The sequence below is a fragment of the Ips typographus genome, unplaced genomic scaffold (assembly GCF_016097725.1).
Source record: "Ips typographus isolate SLU unplaced genomic scaffold, UJ_Ityp_2.0 IpsContig76, whole genome shotgun sequence".
Lineage (NCBI taxonomy): Eukaryota > Metazoa > Arthropoda > Insecta > Coleoptera > Curculionidae > Ips > Ips typographus.
Window position 1 is genome coordinate 142532 of NW_028098579.1, and position 22256 is coordinate 164787.

The following is a 22256-nucleotide window of genomic DNA, read 5'->3' on the forward strand; positions in this document are numbered from 1 at the left end:
CAACATTAAGTTGTGATGAATGACGTCAGAGAATGGTTTTGTTGAAGTAGTGTTGAGATTACGCGTATTTTTAAAGTCAACAGTTTAGGTATTGTTGCCAACACAAGCACCACAATTTTATAAAAAGTGTTCTTAAAGTGCTGATGAATTAATGGTGGATCCAACTGTCACTGTCTTTTAAGTCAACATAAATCTGTGATGAATACAACATAGCCTCAACTTTCCACCAAGCCTCAGAGCTGATTGATTTGTTGATTTCATGTTGGAAGTCAATTTTCACCAATGGCAATGTAAGCTTTTTTGACGTTATGTATTAGCCTTTCCGGCATTTGTTATTGTTGGTTGTGTTTGTTGATTAAGGAAAATAGAAAAGGCATAAAATACTCAGCAAAGGTTCTTGAAATGTAAATCCCGTTTTTTAAGTCAACAAGAAAAATGTTGCCAACCAGCTCAACAGTTCCAACACAATCTCAACACTACTTCAACAAAACCATTCTCTGACGTCATTCATCACAACTTAATGTTGACTTTAAAAATATGCGTATTGTGTTGGAACTGTTAAGCTGGTTGGCAACATTTTTCTTGTTGACTTAAAAAACGGGATTTTGTGATCGATGACACTACTGACAGAACTGACATTTAAAGAACCTTTGCTGAGTATTTTACGCCTTTTCTATTTTCCTTAATGAACAAACACAACCAACAATAACAAATGCCGGAAAGGCTAATACATAACCTCAAAAAAGCTTACATTGTCATTGGTCAAAATTGACTTCCAACATGAAATCAACAAATCTTTGGCTGCTTTGGCTGGACTTTATTGGGTATAAAAAGCCAGGGATCAGGAATGAAGCGTTCTTTGATTTTTCACTCACAACTTCTAATCAACTACACGAAGAAAATTAAAAAAACATATTTTTCTACTGCATCTGCATAATTTTGTGTACAAAACGAAAACCGCTAACGCCGCCATTAAATAAAAGTGACATTCTAAGCTTTCTTGTACAGAGGACGGTGATTTGAGTGTTCCACTGTTTAAAGAAAGAAGCGGAGTAGAAAACACATCAACATACATAACCTAACAAAAACAAATGTTCATTTTAATTTGTTTTGGTGTTAACAGCACCTTAGCATTTCAAATTGTAAACTTTCTTCTTGTATAAGATGATGTGAGATTCGTACATTGACTGATTGTAATTGTAAAAAAAGCCTGTATAGTTTCAATAATAGGTAACAAAATAAATAGATGCAAAACTGCATTCTCTAGTGTGCTGGTTTTATTACTAGTGGTCCTGGTCATTGTTAATAAGTTTTTAGGATTCAATTAATTCAAGTTTGACCGAAAATGAGCAAACCTAAGAAGTCTCGCCGAAGATATGAGTCTGATTCTGACTCGAGCATGGATAGTGAAGAGGAAGCTCGAAGAAAGGATCTGCAGGAACGAGATGAATTTGCTGAGAGATTGAAGAAGAAGGATGAAGCTAAAACGAGAAATATTGTGCATGCCTCTGAGAAAAAAGCGTATGAAGAGGCGGCAAAAAGACTTCAATTGGAACATGCAGAACGTGACAAAGTTATTCCAAAACTTAGGGTTGAGTCAAGAAGAAAGTATTTGGAAAAATGCAAAGAGGACAAACTGGTTGAATTAGAAGCTGATATTCAAGATGATCAATATTTATTTGAAGAAGAAGTGTGAGTATCTATTTATTTATTTTTATAAAATTCTGCAAAAAAGTAGGTTCTCTTTTTTTAATAATTTTTAGTGCAAAAAGTCCTTTTTTGCACTTATGTGTTGTTAAACTCCATCTATGGTCTTGTATAACAACTTTCACTTGCAAAAAATGTACTTTTTGCACTTGTTGCATAAATAACTATTGTTTATACTGTTAGGTATCTTTTTTATCCACTATTCTACCTTAGAACAATCCTTACAAGGTTACAGTAAAGAGTCCTAACACCATTTTTTTAATGGATTTGCCATAGATTATACAGGGTGTTTTAGGATAAATGCATCAGGGTTTGATTAGGGGGGGTTATTTTATGACAGTGTTAGGGTTTGATTAAAAGTAAAAAAAAACTCTATCAAAACTCAATCTTGATGTCAAACATGTGAGTATCTGAAAAATAAATAATTAATCAAAAACAAGTACCATAAGAAACTGTCTTTTTTTTGAAGGAGCAATGAACCTAATTATTCAATTATATCCAACTAAATTATCTACTCATTATTACAACATATCAATTTCAATTGCTTAATTTATTTAAAAAAAAGTATCCAAGCACCTAAAAACATTAGGTATATTTTTTTGACAAGTGTGACACATCATTAGTTTTGGAATGTCTGTAGCTACTAAAAAACAAAATAAAAAGTTCAGGTTCATATTATCCTGTTATTATATCTCAGGATGTAATAAAAAAAATTTGAATTTTTTTTACTACATTATTTAGCATTCAAATGCGCAACTTTGCCTCCATTTAACTAACGCTCTATCAATTATAGTTTCTTAGATAGCAATGCTAATGCTTCGAATTTGTAACACCCTGTATTCTGTGTCCAAACGATTTCGATTTACACATATCGGGATACATTTTTTTGCCTTTTGTCTTTTGTTGTGTTAAACAAGGTTTGTTCTAAGAATGGGGACAGAAAAATGTCAAAATTTATAATACAGGGTACACATAAAATGGGCTCAAAAAATCTGTTCTAAAAATGGATGCAAAGTCTAGTTTTTCAAATTGAACACTCCTTATTCTTATATAACTTCTGATTTTCAGTTAAAAAGTTTGGTAAGTTTGTATTTCGCCACTAATTTAAAAAATTCTTTCTTTAAACTGATACATTGAACCACCCTGTCAACCCCACAACTCAAAATTACTGTTATTGAAAGTTAAAGTAGTAGCTATCAAATTTAGTCATTACTGTCTTTATTGTCAAATAACTCGTTAATTTGCAACACTTTGTAAAGAATTTTATGTTATGTCATTGGTTAGAAAATAATGTGTTGATAGCTTGCTTTGTTTGGTTGCCAGAGGGCTCCAAAGCTAACTAAATGTTTTCGTTGACTGTTACCACAAATTTCTTTGAGAGATTTGTTTTAATCGTGCGAATACCGCCCTAGATTTGACAATCACTGAATAATTTTGCAAAAAAATATGTACGCCACTGTTTTTCGATAAAACGCAAATCAGTTTTGAATCTCCCATTAAATTAGAACAGAAAAGCTATCTAGTAACTTTTCGGTACATCTTCCTGTTTTTCAATAAAAAATTAAAAACCATGAAAATGTACCCATACAATCAATACGAAATCGTTGACTGTTTATTATTCAATATTAAAATTTTTATTAATTTAGTTTTTTCAAAAATTATATTCTTCATTCAATAGGAACAAGCAGTATCTTGCTATTTTTTCAATAAAAAATTGAATAGGTAAATCAAATTTTGAAAATTGAATAGAGATGAAAGTCGAAGATTTAGTATTAATTGTAAAGGCACTTTTGCAGGATTTTTTATTTTTTATTTGAAAACGAGATGACCTATCAAAAAGTTACTAGATATCTTTTCTGTGTTAAATTGAATAGGAAAATCAGAACTGATTTGCATTTTATGGAAAAACCTCCCAAGGAAAAATGGTGTTAATTTGCAACACTTATATGTCAATGGATAGAAAATAATGTGTTGATAGTTTCCTTTGTTTGGTTGTCAGAGGGCTCCAAAGCTAACTAAATGTTTTCCTTGACTGTTACCACAAATTTCTTTGAGAGATTTATTTTCAAACGGGCAGGTACGGCCCTGATATTTGGCACAAACCTAGCTCAGTGATTGTCAAGTCTAGGGCCGTACTAGCCCGATTAAAAAAAATCTCTCAACCAACAACCAATCAAAGCAAGCTATCAACACATTATTTTCTATTCATTGACATATAAAATTAATTACAAAGTGTTGCAAATAAACGAGTTATTTGACAATAAAGACAGTAATAACTGAATTTGATAGCTGCTACTTTAACTTTCAATAACAGTAATTTTGAGTTGTGGGGTTGACAGGGTGGTTCATTGAATCAATTTAAAGAAAGATTTTTTTAAATTAGTGGCAAAATACAAACTTAGCAAACTTTTTAATAATAATAATAAATTCTTTATTTGCTCAAATACACACCCAGTGTTCAGCATTGTCAAGGTACATATACTTTACAATTACACAATATACAGCATAACTATAACCAACTCACCTATATGGTGTAACTATTGCTAACATAAAATTCATCTAGGGAGTAAGGACACAGATCTAAAAGTAATTGTTTTATTTTTGTTTTAAATGTAGCATAGGGCAAAGTTTTTAATTCATTGGGGAGGAAGTTGTACAGTTTAATGCTGTTGTTGATATAGCTCTTGTCGGTTAAGGTAAGTCTGTGTCTTTGTGTTCTATGATGTCTGCTGCTTACTGTTGCAAATTCTGATATTGTGGATTTCACATATGCCAAACATTGGTATATGTATAGGCCTGGTAAGGTTAGGATTCGGAGATCTTGAAAAGAAGCTCTGCAGCTGTCCAAGGACCCTAGTTTGCCCATAATTCTTATGGCTTTTTTTTGTAATAGAAACACCTTTTGCCAGTCTGTCGAATTTCCCCAGAATAATAGGCCATATGATAGTTTGGACTGGAAAAGACCCATGTATGCTGTGCGGGAGACTTCTATTGGAGTGGTTTGTGAGATTCTGCGGAGGAGAAATAGGGTCGAAGAGAGGCTTTTGGTCAATTGGGTGGTGTGGTGTTTCCAGGTCAACCTGCTGTCAAGGATTACTCCTAAAAATTTGAAAGATTTACCTTGATCTTTTTCTTTCAAGGAGAATATGGCAGTTTCTGTTTTTTCGAGGTTGAGGCATAGATGCATGATGTCTGCAAAATAGGTGTTTAGTTTCTTAAGAGTGGCGGCAGCTTCCACGTGGAGCTGAGCAGTGTTACAATGATGATCAAGAAGGGTTGTGTCATCTGCATATTGAACCGCCAACACAGAATCCCCCCCCTCGAACCGCTCAACTATGTGGCCCACCAGAGCCCTCAACGCGTCCGCAGTGGATCTTTTTTTCCGAAAGCCAAACTGACGCGCCGAGAGGAGACTACTTCTCTCCAGGAAAGCGGTCAGGCGATTGTTTAGGCTGATTTCGATGGGCTTAGATAGAACCGGGACTAAGGAAATAGGTCTGTGGTTACTTGGGTCGTTTTCATCACCTTTTTTGAAGATGGGGATTACTCTACTAGTTTTTAGTTTACTGGGGAAACTGCCAGAGATGTAACATTTGTTTATGATAATGGAGAGGGGCAGCGCGAGACCTTCAGAGAGCTGTTTTAGAATTTTGTTACTGAGGCCAAATAAATCTTTAGCTGTGCTGTCGCTTAAGCTCTTCACGATTGTCATAACACTTGTAGGAGACTCAGGTGCTAAGAATAGGGTATGATTGTTGTGTATGATTTTTGAGGTGATGTGTGTGGGATCAGCCCCAGACCTCTGAAGATTGGTTGAAATAGTGTCCGATATATTGGCAAAAAACGTGTTAAGTTCATTTGGGGAGAGTGTGGTTTGTATGTTGGTATTGTCTTTGATTTTGGAGTCATTGATTATGTTCCAGATTACTTTTGGTTTATTGGTGTTGTTTTCAATTTTGCTAGTGAAAAATTTAATTTTTGCTTGATTTATTTTGGACCTGTATAGGTGTTTTTGTTGTTTTATCACTTGTGTCAGGTTGACATTTGGATTTTGTTTGTCAAAAGTGGTGAGTAAGTTTAGGGAGTCTCTGTGTGCTTTAAGTTCATTGTTGAACCAGTTCTTATTCCTGTTGCTACAATGATATGTCTTTGATTTTAGAGGAAAGCTGCTCTCAAATATTCTAAGGAAAATGTCCAGGAATACATTGAAAGTAGAATCTATATCAGGTTGATCTAGGAGTGATGCCCAGTCAGTGTTTTTTAGGGTGGTAACACATAATGCTACATTTTCTGTGCAAAAGGGTCTGAAGACTTTTACGGATGTGCGGTTATTAGTAATGTCTTTTTTTTATATCTGTAAGTGTTAGTGATAGCCATGTGATCAGACATGTATGTGTCCCATAGAGACCAGTTAGCCTCTATTGAAGCATTAGTGATACAGTTATCCAGACAACTACTTTTTGATATTTTTGAGATTCTTGTTGGTTTATTCACTAAGTATTTAAGGCCATAAGAGTTCAATAATTGTGAGAATTCCAGTGTGGCCTGATCTGTTAAGAGCAAATCTATGTTGAAATCCCCATAAATGAATATCTTTTTATTTTTCTGATTGAGGAGTTCAAGAATTTTGTCAAGAGTTTGGAAGAAAAGATCTAGTTGGCCACTCGGCGATCTATAAATGCATACAATGACAATATTTACATTTATAACCTCAACGCCTGTGATTTCACAATGTTTATCAATAGACAAGTTGTTCAAATGCATGATTTTTTTTGTGACATAGTTACTTTTTGTATAGATTAGGGTCCCACCTCCTCCTGATTGTGATCGGCAGAAGTATCCAGATAAGTTATACTGTGGTAATTTGCAGCTGTCCATTGCAGATTCAGTTAGCCAGTGTTCACATAGCAGGATAGCATCAACATTCCTACCTTGAATTTGTAGTTCCAGTTCATCGGTTTTAACTGAGAATCAGAAGTTATTTTATAAGAATAAGGAGTGTTCTATTTGAAAAACTAGACTTTGCATCCGTTTTTAGAACTGATTTTTTTAGCCAATTTTATGTGTACCGTGTATTATACATTTTGAAATTTTTCTGTCTCCATTCTTAGAACAAACCTTGTTTAACACAACAAAAGACAAAAGCCAAAAAATGTATCCCTGTATGAGTGTATGATAAATTTCACATAAATTGGTAAATATCTTGGAAACACATGCAGTTAGGTATATGACATTAATACAGAAAATGTGTCTAGAATTTGACGTAGAATCAAAAAATGCAATAATATACAGGGCGTCCCATTTAAAATAAGCAGCAGTTGATATCTACTTTTCGTTAAATTGTTGCACACATATTTCTTTATTTTTAATTAAAACTATGTATTGTCAAGTTACTTAAAATATGGATTATGCAGGGTGTTTCTATATAAACCATGGTCCAATGATGTCTTGTTATGGAGATACAGGGTATTCATATTTGACACAAACCAAGCGTAGTGATTGTAAAATCTAGGGCCGTAGCAAAACTATAGAAATAAAATCATTAGGGTCGATTTTTGCTTGAACTAAGTGGCCAACATAACGTAAAACGCATTAGGATAGAGGAGGTGTTTCAGGCAAATTTCTTCCTTAATTGCGTTATTTTTAGAAGAGTTTTATACGGCAATCGATAGCCAATGAAAAATGAGCTTTCTATTGACGTATTAAAGTCGATTGGTTAGTGGTACAGTTCTGCCGCTAGACAGCGTCAACATTTTTAAAAGAAAAGTACAAAATTTATAATTCTATACTATCTATTACTTCAATACTTTAGGTAATTTATTTATGTTTAAATTTGAATGGTAGATGTTTAGAAACAATTATTTAGTGACAATTTTTTTTATAATACTGGGTATCCTACCGACAATATTTCGAAAACTACAAAAGATAAATGTTTGAAAATTTTAGGGTTTAATATTTAGGTTGGAGCCTCCACATCTAAAATATATTCACTTTCGGGGTACCAATGTAGGTACCCGAAGTTGGTACCAACTTCACTATTTTAAATGGACCACCCTGTATATTATTATATTTTTAGATTCTTTTCTTTCTCACTTGAAACCGTTAAGAGAATCGAAAAATATGATAATATACAGTGCGTTTTTTTTAACGCGCAACATAGGATTTCACGTGTTAAATTTTTAAGCCCATGTTAGACCATGTTATTTTGGAACTACAAGTATAAAACTTGACGGGTGGCTGTTTCGTACCCTGAAGCTTAAGTAAGTTTACCAATTCGGCCTAAAAAGTGTTAAAAAGCTTGCAAAAACTCATCTTTTTTCGAAAAGGTTTTGTCGTTTCATACTCCCTGTATGCATTGTTGTTCTTTGTTGTTTTTGATACTGGCACGGCAGGTAGCAGGTAAAATTTGGCGTAGAAAGTAAAACAGGGTGATCATTAACTTTATATCAAGAAAGTTAAGAACAAAAGAAGTATTTTTATAAGTGAATTGTTCAAAGTGACCTCCGTTTGAAGCCAAACAGTATTCCAAACAATCATAAAATGCCCTTTTCAAAAGATGTCGGGTCGTGATGCAGTCAAAATATGTCACTTTACCTGCTACCTGCCCTGCCAGTATAAAAACAACAAGGAACAACAATGCATACAGGGAGTATGGAACGATAAAATCTTTTCGAAAAAAAATGATTTTTTTCCAGTTTTTAATCACTTTTTAGACCAAATTGGTAGACTTACTTAAGCTTCAGGGTACTAAAGACACACCCGTCAAGTTATAGACTTGCAGTTCCAAAATAAAATGGTCTAACATGGGCTTAAAAATTTAACACGTAAAATCCTATGTTGCGCGTTAAAAAAAACGCACTGTACAGTGTGGACCATTTAAAATAGCGAAGTTGAAGGTACGGATGTACCTCGAAAGTGAAAATATTTTAGATTTGAAGTACTCAGATACTAAACCCTGAAATTTTCAAAAAATTGTAGTTTGTAGTTTTCGAAATATCGACCGCGGTAGTATCCGGTAGACACCCTTTATAATTTAGACATTCCCAGTACTTTTAATAATTTTTAAAATACCTACTAATTTAATGCCCAGTAATGCCTACTAATTACCCAGCAATGCTCACTAATTATCCGGCAATCCCCACAATTTTCTACTAATTCTTATTGCCAATTGCCAAGTAATGCCCACTAATTCCTACAGTTTATACACCATAATGCCATAGCGGCTTACGCTCGGTTAGATATCTGTTTTTTACCTTAGAACAAGCATTAAAAGTAGAGCTCCATTTATTTTTTTTATGGATTTGCCCTAGATTTTACGGGGTGTTACAAATTTGATGCATTAGCATTGCTATATCAGAAACTATAGTAGATAGAGCTTTAGTTAAATGGAGGCAAAATTGATAATTTTATTGCTAAATAATTTGTTAACAGGAAAATTTGTTTTATTTGGAGATATTTGAGAAAAACCGATAGTCAAATCTCTTTTTTATTTTTTGCCACTTTATTATTGATTATTTTATTCAAGAATAGTTATTTGTATACCTAGGCCGGTGAAATGGTATTTTTTCGGCCGAAAGAAAGTTTGGCGTCCGAGGCCGTCTTACGGCTGAGGACAACAATCTTGAGGACTAGGTATCACGGTAACGTTTATTGTTAAGTTTGCTGGTTATGCATTGTTTATGTGACGTTAAATAATAAACAGATTCTTGTTCGAAATATTTCCCATTTTTTCATTTACGCAAAAATGAAATTGGGAGACGAAGATTGCTGTACTGATGTGGATGGGTGTACTGCTGTAATTGGTGCACACAGTGGTCACATAGAGAAATCGTAACCAGCAAGCAATAATAAGCGTAGACGGTGACATAGTGATTGTTAATTTACTTTTTCCCTGTATTTTTTTTTCGGCCGTAGGGCCGTAAAAGTGCATTTCACAGCCGCTAAACTGTACGTGAAGTGAGTACTTCACGTCCGTTTGAACAAAAAATAATTTTAGTTTTCAACTCGACGTTTTGCTTTTTAGATACCATCATCAAAATTTTTCAAATAAAATAATGCAGACCAATAGCTACACCATACAGACTAAGACTTTTTATTTTGTTTTTTAGTGTGGTATTACTTAGGTATCTACTTTAAGTTACTTAGGTATCTACCGTCATTTTTAAAACCTTGCCATTTCGAAACGAATCAACGGATTTGAATGTGGTTTGGACTGTCATTGGGCTTGATTTATTGGCTTTTTGCTGATGTGAAAAATTTTAACTTTAATGCATCATAACTGTCTCTTCAAGCATTCAAAAAAGTGAAATTTTCAAGTAGGTCCCAATTGACCAATATATTTTTTTTGATTTTGTTTTAACATAAAGTGGTGTTGTTTTAGTAAATATATCAGGACGTTTTTGGGCGTTTTCCAGTTAACGCCCTGTGGCTCAAGAAATATTGATTTATTTCAAAAAGAGGACATTACAGTGCTCAAGCTCGAATTAAGTTATAGCAGCACCTTTTTATGTGTCATTTTGGTTCGGTGTAGATCCAATATTAACTGTTACATAAATTGAAAGGAACACTATTACCGATAAGACCATACAAAGTGTCTAGAGACAATTAAGGTGGGAGAAAAACATGTGCAAAAAAATAAAAGTATTGAGTTACAGTTACTTTACCAATAAATATTTAGTTCTTTTTTCTGACATAGTAACTTCTTATTTAGGGTAATACTCGGTACGTTTTTGAGCGTTTCTTAATTAACATAATGTATCCGAAGAAATATCGATTTATCCGGAAAATGCATATAACAGTGCTCAATCTTGTATTAAGCCATGTTAGCAGGTTTATATCTATCATTCAAATGCCGTTGTACGTTTAGCATTATCTGTTATATGTATATACTTACTTTTCATGACAAGCTCCATGTTTGGTAACTACAGCAAAAGTGAGTAAAACTTGAAATTGTTTGCACAAGTTGTTCTCCCACTTTAACTGACTCTACATATACATCCTGTAGGGTTCTATCGTTCATGGGAGATGTCTTAAAATTAGGTACCTCACATAATATGGTACCTACACATGACTTAAAATGACAGATCAAAGCTACTGCTTTAATTCGGCAATAAGCAATGCTGCAATAAGCAATGCTGCATGCATATTGTACACAGGAATATTATAACAAACTACAAGGTAGAAATTTGATCTAAGTAAGTAATGAGTAACCCTTTCTTTTGGTTTATGTTGGCATTGCGGATATTACAGTAAGATAGGTAAAAGTAGGATCCACCTATTGATTTATTGACGCTATTTTATTTTATGTACTATAAATATGTAATTTGAAATAAAGAAACATTATTATTATTATTGTCAATTTTTTTGGAAAATCGATATTTTTTGAGTCACAGGACGTTAAGTGGGAAACGACCAAAAACGTCTCGAAATATTGACCTAAACGACGCTTAAATAAATGATTGGTCAATTTGGGGACTACCTAAAGATGTCACTTTTTTGCATGCTCTTCTTTCTCACCCTGTAGAAGGCAGTTTTAGTGCATTAAAGTAAAAGATTTTCACGGCAGCAAAAAGCCAACGAATCAAGCCCCAAGGACGGTAAACAGTAAAGGATTGCTCGATCGGCCAATTTTGTTTCCCGGCGTCGAACGGATCCTGACGTCACAGTAAAGTCTCGGGCGCACAATACGCATCTCGCGATGCGCAAACGCGCGATCTCCGACTTGATGGTGACGTAAAAATCGTCACCGGCCCGAGCCGATACGGGCAACATTGCACTTATGGGATTAAGCAATCCTTTACTATTTACCGTCCTTAATCAAGTCCAATGACGTCTAAACCGCATTAAAATTCGTTAATTCGTTTCGAAATGGCGAGGTTTTGAAAATGACCCATTCTGTCACTTTTTGGCCTGGAACTTCTTGAGGAGGACCTCAGACAAAACATTTCAATGCAATCTTGTAGAGCATGAAATTTGAGATTTGGAAGTTTCTTTATTTACATTTTTTGACCTAACCTTTCCTAACCTATCCCTCGGGCCATAGGCCCTCTGGATATTTCGTCTTGATGGACATTATACTCTCCCTACTAGCGCCTCTAGTCTACACAATGTTTTATGTTTCACCTAATTCAGCAATTATTTACTGTTTCTGGAAAAGTAAGGTATACCTTTACCGGTATGTTGTTTACTGTTTATTTTACCTGAAAGGTTTTAGTGCGTTATAAGCGGGCGTTACGATAACGCCCGCCTATAATGCCCTCAGGTTGTTATGAACACTATAACCTACACCGTTTCCAAGGTATTATGTATTCATAACGTATAGATGAAACATAAATGACTTAACAGAGATTTATTAGGATGTTATTTTCAAAGCACTTTTTATTAAAACATAGCTACATTTTGTTATTTTCACTAAATTCCCAAATAGAACCATCATCGTAAAAAAATAGCCCAATTCAAAAATGTAAAAATCCCATATGTCGCCCATGGAATAATCAATATTGATGATGGTAACCACATTGTAAAGTGGGAAAAGTGGCAATAGTTAAATGTCATTTACTTACAGATTTCTCGTCGCAAAAATTAACACTTATGCCCGGTTTCTGAACGAACAGATATCTTTCACATAAGAATATCGATTCGATAAATTGTCTTATTTGTCCAGTTTGGGTTTCTGAACAAACCTTTCACTTTCATAAGTTATGGAAGGGATCCACAAATAGTGACGCACGGCTAACCTAAATAGATATGACAAATGTTTTCTGTGTTGTTAATTCGTTATCAAATGGATGTTTCAGTGTTTCCTCTTCTTCTGATGAAGAAGTCATGGAAGTTGTCCATGCTATTGAGCGGCCAAATCGTTTTCATCTTACTAACCACAAAAATATCTATCCGATTCTTATCAGTTCCACAATTATATACGTCGGAATGTCGGAAACCCAATTAAACTTATTGAATAAATAAATATATGGGACCGATAACTAGTGAACCGGTAGATCTTGATGTTCAGAAACCGGGCATAATTAAACTAACCGTACTTGGAATGACGATACGAAACTGAAAAATCAACCACTTTCAGTTCATCTGGCGAAAGTTTAGATAATAATAATAATTATTGAACCAACTTGTCTCCTATATTTTATTAATTAGATTTTCCATCAAAACCAAGTAATTTTTAGGCAATACACACTTCTTATTTCTCTTCGATTTGACCATATTACCCATATGTTTGTTCTTTGTAGTTTAACAGAACGAGAGAAAAAAGAGAGATTGCACAAAAAAGAATTGCTGCAATTAGCGCAGGAACATGAGAAAGCAAGAGAGTTGGAAAGAGTTCAAAGGTATCATATGCCAAGAGATTTGGGCAAATACTCAACCGCGGATTATGTGGAGGTAGACGAATTGGAAAAAGTGCCCCAAGCTGAACAGAAAAAATGGGAAAAAGACCAAATGGCATCTGCCGTGTTTAAATTCGGAGCTAAGGATGCCGTCAAAAAAGATGAATATGAACTTTTACTTGAAGATCAGATTGATTTCATTCAAGCTCTTCAAATGCCAGGTAAGATTTTGATTTATTTTAGAAACTATATCAAACAATTTTTTTTTATCGAAAAGTAGTAGTCCATATGCACACAGTGGAGTAGTGAGTGTAAGTGAAAGCAAAACTCAGAGTCGATCTCCACAAATATTGTGTATCAATCAAATATTGTGTATTAATATTTGTGGAGATCGACTCTGAGTTTTGCTTTCACTTACAATTTTTTTTTTCGCCGATTGTCAGTAAACCTGTCGTTTTAGTGGCTAACGACAGGCTGTAAACAACCACTTTTACTGCCTAGGCAGTACAAATTTTTTACTGCCGCTTACCTGGCGCAGGGACAATATAAATATGACGACATCGTTTACACAACATAAAATTTAACATTTATTAAGAAAAAACACCAAACACTATAACATTTTTAGAGTCAAACATTCATAAGTATATACAGGGTGATTCCAAAGTTGGTGCTTTCCTTTCACCTGCGAATAGGGCTTCAAAAAATAAGGTTTTTTTTCCTTTGACGCTTTTTCGAAATATGAACAATAACGAAGATACAGGGTGTCAATGTTTTACTGAAAAAAAAACAAAATAAAAAATAACTTAAATTTAATTTTAACTAACTACAGGTTATTCCTTATCAACAGACATAAACAAAAACAAAAGATTTCAGCCGCCTTTGAACTAAGTTTTAATAATTTGACACTTTAAATTAAAACAGCATTTAATTTTAGGCACGCATTAAGACGGTTTTTATTTTTTTTACTGCGAAACGGTGCGTCGTAGCAAAAAATAATAAAAGGGGTTTTATTTTTAGAATTGAACAAGGAATTCAATTATAAATTTTATGTTGAAAAAAAGCCAGTAGGGTAATATTTTTTTTCAAAAACGTTTTAAAAAAATTATACGCGCGCCACTGGTAAACGCAAGAAAATTATTGGTTCTTAGAAATTTTGCTTTCCACATAGCTACTGACACCTACAAAATGTTGTTTAATTACTTCAAGTGGTTTGGCCAAGATCATTAAATTTTTATTTTTTCAGTAAAACTTTGACACCCTGTATCTTCGTTATTGTTCATATTTCGAAAAAGCGTCAAAGGAAAAAAAAGTTTATTTTTTGAAGCCCTATTCGCAGGTGAAAGGAAAGCACCAACTTTGGAATCACCCTGTATAATTATTTATAAACATTAACAGTAAAATGAGAACATCCTTTTATTATTATTGATTTGTCGTTCACTTCGTTAGAACTATTTTTCAAATACACCGATGAACTAGAAGTTTCATCTTTTCTCTTCCCACTGTCACTGCAGGTGGGAATAATCGCTGGAATTTTTTCACTAATCACACTTTTGCTTTCGACTGAATTATTACACACACAAAACCTCAAAAATATTGATTTGAATACTTAATACAAAAAAACACACAAAAAAGTTTGACTTAAAGAAAACAGACACAGAAAAAGTGCACCGACAAATACATGACTACATTGAATCACCGACAGTAACACCATCTATAGAAGACTTACAGAAACAACTGACATTGGCAATAGAAACATTTTCTCCACAAGTAAAAAAACACCTTTTACCAACATACCCTGCCAAAATTTATACTAAGACTGATCAAACGCAAAAGAGAACTGTACAGACTTTACATACAAACTCAAGACAATGAATTAAAGAGAAAACTAAACGAACTCAACAGAAACGTAAAGACCTTAATAGACCAATACAGACAAGACAAATGGCTGGAGGCTGTTAGAATTTGTTATAACTAATCTTAAATAAGACAAGTTAAAATTATGTCTAGTTTGTAAAAAGGTAAAATTACCTTTTTGTAATATGGTACAAGTTAGTGTTGTAGGCACAAGTGTGTGTTGTTGAAGTTGAAGTTGTGTAATTTTTCGGGCTGTCTAATTCAATTTTTCTTTTATCATAAAATAAAACGTTTCAAGTTATTACTCTGCTGCTGATTACAACCCAACAGAGGCCTGTCAGGAAATCGAGCATGACAACGGAAAGACATATTGGCAGAAAATAAAAAAGCTGTCACGTTACAAAAAAAAACTATCCACTTGGTATAATTAATGAAAATGGCTCAGAACAACACACAGACCAAGACAAAGCGGATGCATTTGCTAGACATTTTCAGAGGGCTTTTCAAACGTCTAACAATCCCAACTTTGACGACCAAAACTGGGCTTTACTGAATGACTGGTACGACAACTACTTTGACGACCGAATAGATTATGATATTCCACTAATCTCCGACAACGAGTATGACGAAGCACTTGCTCATTTAAAAAACACCGCACCTGGCATAGACAAAGTGAAAAGCAAACTACTAAAAAGCTTAACTCCTGAAACCCACAAACTCATACTAGACTCACTTAACGACTGCATTAAATCCAACACAATTCCGGATACATGGAAAACTGGTATAATAATACCCATTCCAAAACCTGGACTTGACAACACACAAACACAAAATTACAGACCCATCACACTACTTCCAATACTTAATAAACTGCTTAAACTTATTATTAAAAATAGACTTCAAGAACAAATCGGACAACATATACCATCATACCAGTTTACACCCACTTTTCATCTTAACCAACAACATACAAACATGTTGGCATAAGGGACTACTCTACAAACTACATAGACTTAACACACCAAAATACCTACTTTACACTATCAGAAACTTACTGGAAGACAGACAACTGCACGTTCGAATAGACAACACACTCTACTGTTCCTTCAGCCCTGAGCAGGGACTACCGCAAGGTTCACCTCTCTCACCTTTACTTTATAATCTGTACTGCTATGACATATACAACCATAACATGCAAGACAAAAATCATATTGACGAAACAGCATACATATTACAATACGCAGACGACACTGCACTTATTGTTCATGACAAAACTCATTGTCGTCAGTCAGAGTTGTCGTCACTTTATAAAATTCATTTTTTTAGGCCAACTTTTGACCATCTCGTGTCATTATTTTTTACGTTTTTCTGCACTCATTCTGAGTACCAAACTTGTTTAACACAAAAAACCACAAAAATTAAATTTTATAATAGCAAATAGCGGTTATCATTTAATTAATGGCTCAAAATAACCTCCGTTAACTTCCATACAATAATACAAGCGACTTTGGAAGAGTTCGCGAACATTTGTGAGGACTTGCGGTGTCAGTTGTCGGCATTCATGTATTATTCTCTGCCTAAAGTCTGCAATATTGGCCGGCTGTGTTGCATAGACTTTAGATTTTAAATGCCCCCATAGAAAAAAGTCCAACGGAGTGAGGTCGGGTGATCTCGCAGGCCATTCCATGGGACCACGTCTACCAATCCATCTTCCAGGAAATCGATTGTTCAGATATTCTCGAACGGGAAGTGAATAGTGTGGAGGTGCACCGTCTTGTTGGAAAATTAGTTGATTTTCAAATAAATTTTCACCATTTTCTAGTAGCTCTGTTATGGTCGGATCAACAGTGGTGTCAAGAAGCACAAGATAAGTAGCGCCATTCAAATTACCGTCAATAAAAAACGGACCAACAATGTGGTCTCCTAAAATACCTGCCCAAACATTAAGTTTTTCTGGATATTGGGTATGGGTTTCCCTAAACCAATGTGGATTCGTGTCTGAGCAATACCTACAGTTATGCCTGTTCACTTCTCCATTCAAAAAAAACATACACTCATCACTGAAGCAAATATTGTACAACAAGTTCACGTTGTTTGTCAGATTAGTAGACATAATTTCACAAAATTATAGTCTTCTATCATAGTCATCTTCGTTTAATTCCTGAACCAATTTTACCTTGTATGGATGAAAATTGTGTTTTTTTAAAATTCTCCATACACTGCTTGTCGAAACACCCGATGCATGGGAAATTTGATTTAAAGACTGATTATTATCCATTGCAACGTGTCCCAAAACAGCAACTTCAATTGGTTCATTAATAATTTGTCTTTCAGGTTGATGTTTTTTGTTTGTCACTGAACCAGTTTCCATGAATTTTTGCATCAAGTTTAAACATACTGATGACCAATTAATTTATCTGGATGGATTGCATTTAAAGCGCGCGCGGCAGCTCGTGCACAGTCGTTATGTTTGAAATAAAAACGTACAATTTCTATTCTTTCGGCAGTCGTGTAAACCATATTGACAATGTTCCTTCAAAGCGAACTTACAAGTTTACCGACTGAGGCAAAAACATGGAATGGAAAACAGGTATTCGGTAGTGTACCAAAATAACAAAAAAATGTTTTTATTTTTTTTTGGTCTCAATTCAAAGCAAAAGTACAAATAAAATAGTGCAATTAATTCCTTATGAAATACACTTTCCAACAATATGCCACACAGGGTATGGTGCCATTTGAAAACTTAGTGGGGGTGGCTATGGCGGCAAAGGGGCTGATGGCAGAAATTCAAATCCTACGTAAAAAGATGTCCCCCTTGCAATCTTTGTTGACGTGTCTTAGCATTTTTTAACAGAGAAATTATTTTGGAAGATATACAGGGTGGCTACTTTTCATTGAAAAACCCTGTATAACATAAGTATGTCTAGAACTTGTCGTATAATCTTAAAAAAGAAACAAATATACGGAGTGTTTTATTTAAAGTAAACAAGTTGGTATCTACTTCTTGTATAACCGGGAGTGGGTGTGTTTTGAAAACATTTTCATCTAAAATGTTGCCCCCTTAGAACTCTACCAAATTTTGAAAAATTATGGTCATTACAGGTTTTTTCATAATGAATCGCAGCGGTTTGTAGTGGACCACTCTGTATTTCCGGCTTAGTTAAACATAAATTAGTGTGCTCATGACTGCCTTGCAAAACGCCCTCTCGCGGCAAAACAGTCGTAAACGCTTTGTCCAATCTGTCAAAACCTGACTTCAAACAGTTCTATTGACATCTACTACATCTGTATTTATAATGTTTTCATAAAAATATTGATTTGACTGTTTGTTCTATTGGTAACTAACCACTAGTCTCTGAAACTTGTGATTTTTGTTTAAAGGAAAGAAGGTTGGTTGTACTCAGCCACGAAGAGTGGCAGCCATGTCAGTAGCGGCGCGTGTAGCACAAGAAATGGGCGTTAAACTAGGCAACGAAGTTGGATATGCTATTCGTTTTGAGGATTGCACGTCTGAACGAACTATAATAAAATACATGACTGACGGCACCTTGCATAGAGAATTTTTATCAGATCCAGATTTACAGTCATATAGGTAAGTCTTTTACGGTAATGTGATTTAAAGTGGTTCTACATTTGAGGTTTTAAACAGCCTATACAGTTTATGTAGTGAGTAAGAAAATTATAGAACGCTTGCAATATCTCAAAACCGGTTTTTCGGTTTTTTTTTTTTCTGAAAATATGCACAATTATAGCTGATCGAATAACAGATGCGACATTGTTGCTATTGGTGCTGTGTTTTTTTTTGTATTGACAAATAATGGGAGTATCACTCCATGTATCACATAAAGCACACTGAAATGCATACAATGCAATAAAATTAAAATAATTGCTTACTTCGAAAACGGATCTTAACGGTAAAACAGTTTATTCACATCGTTTACTCAAAAATGAGCCCAACTACAAATAAAAACTAAATAAAATATTCAATTTACTGATTGATTATGACGTCATTAATCAGCTGTTGTCCGTCACTCTTGTCATAACAAACTTTTGGTTAAAACTTATCTCCAAGAGTGAGTTATGTGTGGTTATTGTGCAAAATGTATTTGGCGCCATTAGGGAATTGGAGGATTTAAACTGTTTTTAAAAGTGAGCTGCTTGTGTGATTATCAAGTGATATTCAAGAGTGAGTTTTTTTACCACTTATTTTATAAGAAATACAAAAGTCCTCCTCTAAACCTATATTTTTGCTAAAATTATACAGGGTTATTCACGTTATTCGACACGGAAAATTGTGACTAAAGTATTCACATTTCTAAGAAAATGTCGGTCAGTAAAACCAAAATAACCGCTTTTATGAAAAACAAAGAAGTTGGTAATGTTGGTATGCCAAATTACTATTTTCGCTTTATTAATAACACAACACAAAATCAATGAACATTAATAATATATTATGTTATTAGGAGTAGAAGAGATCTTTAAGTGAGTGCAAGCACACCTATTCACTGAATGAATGATGATTAAACTGAAACTATTATGATCATGTGATTTTCAAGGCACTTGATCATCACTTGACTTCTGAACACACTAATTTTCCAAAGCATTTCTAGGTTAAAACTTGTGATCTAATTCCAGACATGCGTGTTTTTTCAGCTGCATGACGTCATTCTCAAAGGGTAAAAATTTGACTATACCTAGTATTTTATTTCATTTTCAGAATCTACGTTGAAAATAAAAGGTAATTACATTTGGTACGTCTAAACCATAGAGAAACTAATAACTAAGAAGAGATGTTAATTCCATGATATGTGGTTGTCACAGTGAGGTTAGCAGTACTCGATAGTGGCGACTAGCTTGGCGGCTTATTGAATCTGCGTTAACGATAGTGTCGGTAAAAAAGATCCAATAAATTGCTTGGCTTTTCAAAACTGTATGACCTTCACGCAATTTGGATTGCACATGCAATTTGATTGTGTGCAGTTACCAATTATATACAATAAATTGTGTATGCACACAATTAAATTGCATGTACAATAAAAATTGCTATTGCTGGATAAGATGGATGTGCTGGATATACTGGATAAGATTTAATAAAGACGAAGCCCGTATACTTTTACAAATAATTCTAAATTTATTTTATATTATAAAGCTTCAGTGGTTAAAAAAATAAGAAAACACAAAATACCTACGCTGTTAATTAAATGGCTAGCAACATTTCAAACTTTAATATCATTTGAAATGAATTCCAACGTCCAATCCAAGTATTGTGAATGATCTGATCTGTTGCTCTGGAGCCAACTGAAAAAAGTACCAAAAAGTCATTTTTAAATTAGAATAATTAACCAAATGGAAAAAAAAACAATAGTGATAGGATTATTTACTTATACAGGGTAGTTCAAATTCGACCCTCACCATTGGGATTTCGGAAACTATAAGAGATACGAGAAAGTTTAAATTGGGTCAAAGTTGCGCAATTTAAAGCTCAACCAAATGCAGTTTTGAAAATTTCGATTTTCCGAGTACTTCCGAAGATATCCGAAAAAAACTGAAAATTTGATTATTTGTTTTTATTTATTTCTAACCTTATTTGAAGAGATATCTCAAAACTAAAACCATCTTTTCATTGCCACTTTTTTCCAGCTATGATAATGGATTCAAATTTGCCACACAGCGTTTCGTTTTTCGGCAGACATCATCAAGTTTCTTTTTTCTTATGGGCGCCATATTGGTTTTTTTTAGCGTTTTTTTCAAAAGTATGAAACATTATAGTAACAATTCTGATTGGTTAGGTCCTGATGAAAAAAAAATGAGGGCTGCTTTGTGGGAAGCGTTGACTGCAGAGTTAAACTCTGTTGGAGGGTCTAAAAAAACTAATGCCAAATGGCAAAGAGTAAGTGTTATTGTATTCATTTTTTATATGTTTTAAGTAACATTTTATTTAGGTCTGGATAGACTTGAAAAATAAAGTGAAGAGTACAACAAGAAACAGGAGGATGGCCCCAAAGCAGCCAACGGTGGACAGATTTTGAAGAGATGGTTGCCTTTTTCACCCAAGAAGCTGTCCATGGGCTGGAAGTCACTGCTGGCCTGGCTTTAGACAGTGAAGAATTACCAGTACAGCCTTGACTAAACAAGTAGCAGGCCCTTCATTAGAAAGCAGTACTTCATATGAAGTAATTGCTGGGCCTTCATCAGCCAGCCACTATCAAGGGTTGATTCTTCATGAGGAGAAGATGTTATAAGCCAAGTAAGTATAGAAAATAAGTTTTTTTATCTTATTTTTATGAAACAAAGTTTTATGCCTTTCTTATATTTCTGTTTTGATTTAGGATGATGTAATGTCAGAACCACATACGCCGGGTTCCTACGATGAAACTTCCAATGAAGATTCAACCACTCCTACTCGTAAGTGTATAAAGTGTGTAACACCAATTAAACACAACTATACTATTTGCTGTTAATTTATAGCAAAGCAAGGGGGCGAAAACGGAAAACAACCACAAGCCAGCAGGCATTCCAAACATTTGCTGGCCTGTCTGAAAGATGCCTGACTGAATACTAATATAGAAGGTGTTCTTCTCAACAGGCTGGATACCCAAAATGAAATACATTGGGATACTAATAATCTTTTAAGGAAACTCATTGATGTGTTAAAAAATAAAAGTAATTAGCTATTTCTAAATCAGGGTATTTATTTAACATGTTTTTACCAAATAGAATAGAAATAGGTATATTTTTAAAATCAAAATGTATGCAAAATATCTTTCAATATATTCTCTACGTGTTTGCTGGCCTAATTGCCTCAAAACATTATCTGGAACTGCGGCTGCACCTTGAGGAAGAATGGGTCCTTGCCTCACATCTATTTCGTCTCATCGTGGTTGTGGATTTTCCACTCTACAGTGAATAGCAATGTTGTGCAGAACACATCATGCCATTATAACTCTTGCAGCCTTTTGAGGTGAGTAGTGAAGTACTCTATCTTTTAACAAACATCTAAATCTGCCGTTTAAAAGCCCTATACATCTTTCAACAGTACTTCTACACCGTTTAAATGTCTCATTAAACCTATGTTCCTGTATCCCCAGAAAATAATCACCAATAATTATTAACAATCCTACATTTTTACTGTTGCATGTATGTATTCATACCCATGATTTTGCTATTGTCAAAATTTCCACGCATAATTTGAGCCACTATACTGTTTCTCCAAATAAAAGCATCATGACCAGGCCACCTTGCTACTATATTTAAAATCTTTAATTCTGAATCACAAATCTATAAATCATCAAAAGATTCTAAAAAGTTAATATTAAATCTATACCTGGTATGTACAGGGTGATTGATTGAATTTTGATC

The 22256-nt window shown here is 34.2% G+C and overlaps 1 protein-coding gene and 2 long non-coding RNA genes across 11 annotated transcripts in view; 2 read left to right on the forward strand and 1 right to left on the reverse strand.

Annotated features, from left to right (window-relative positions):
* LOC145739886 (pre-mRNA-splicing factor ATP-dependent RNA helicase DHX16-like) lies at positions 1-21579 on the forward strand. Of its 9 annotated transcripts, none has more exons than XM_081995227.1 (9): positions 1-1230; positions 1311-1692; positions 12948-13264; positions 18279-18489; positions 19615-19635; positions 20538-20787; positions 20840-21144; positions 21227-21302; positions 21366-21579. In XM_081995227.1, the coding sequence occupies exons 2-7, from the start codon at positions 1346-1348 to the stop codon at positions 20924-20926; spliced, it is 1233 nt and encodes a 410-aa protein (XP_081851353.1). In that variant the 5' UTR covers positions 1-1230; positions 1311-1345; the 3' UTR covers positions 20927-21144; positions 21227-21302; positions 21366-21579. The 9 variants fall into 9 exon arrangements, with proteins under 9 accessions (XP_081851353.1, XP_081851355.1, XP_081851351.1 ...); XM_081995229.1 differs by having other exon boundaries at positions 1-1226; positions 1318-1692; XM_081995225.1 differs by having other exon boundaries at positions 2-1230; positions 1318-1692.
* Positions 1701-6466, forward strand: LOC145739896 (uncharacterized). Its single transcript, XR_014181268.1, has 2 exons — positions 1701-5774; positions 5867-6466. It is a non-coding gene; the product is annotated as an uncharacterized LOC145739896 (long non-coding RNA).
* Positions 20057-22256, reverse strand: part of LOC145739889 (uncharacterized) — a 27880-nt gene continuing 25680 nt past the window's right edge. Inside the window, exon 2 of the long non-coding RNA XR_014181262.1 lies at positions 20057-20195. This is a non-coding gene — a long non-coding RNA (uncharacterized LOC145739889). The remainder of the gene's footprint in view (positions 20196-22256) is intronic.

Coding starts and splice junctions, on each gene's coding strand:
- LOC145739886 (XM_081995227.1), top strand. CDS start 1,346: ATGAGCAAACCTAAGAAGTCTCGCCGAAGATATGAGTCTGATTCTGAC. Junction 1,693..12,947: donor TATTTATTTGAAGAAGAAGT/GTGAGTATCTAT, acceptor TGTTCTTTGTAG/TTTAACAGAACGAGAGAAAA. Junction 13,265..18,278: donor TCAAGCTCTTCAAATGCCAG/GTAAGATTTTGA, acceptor TTTTGTTTAAAG/GAAAGAAGGTTGGTTGTACT.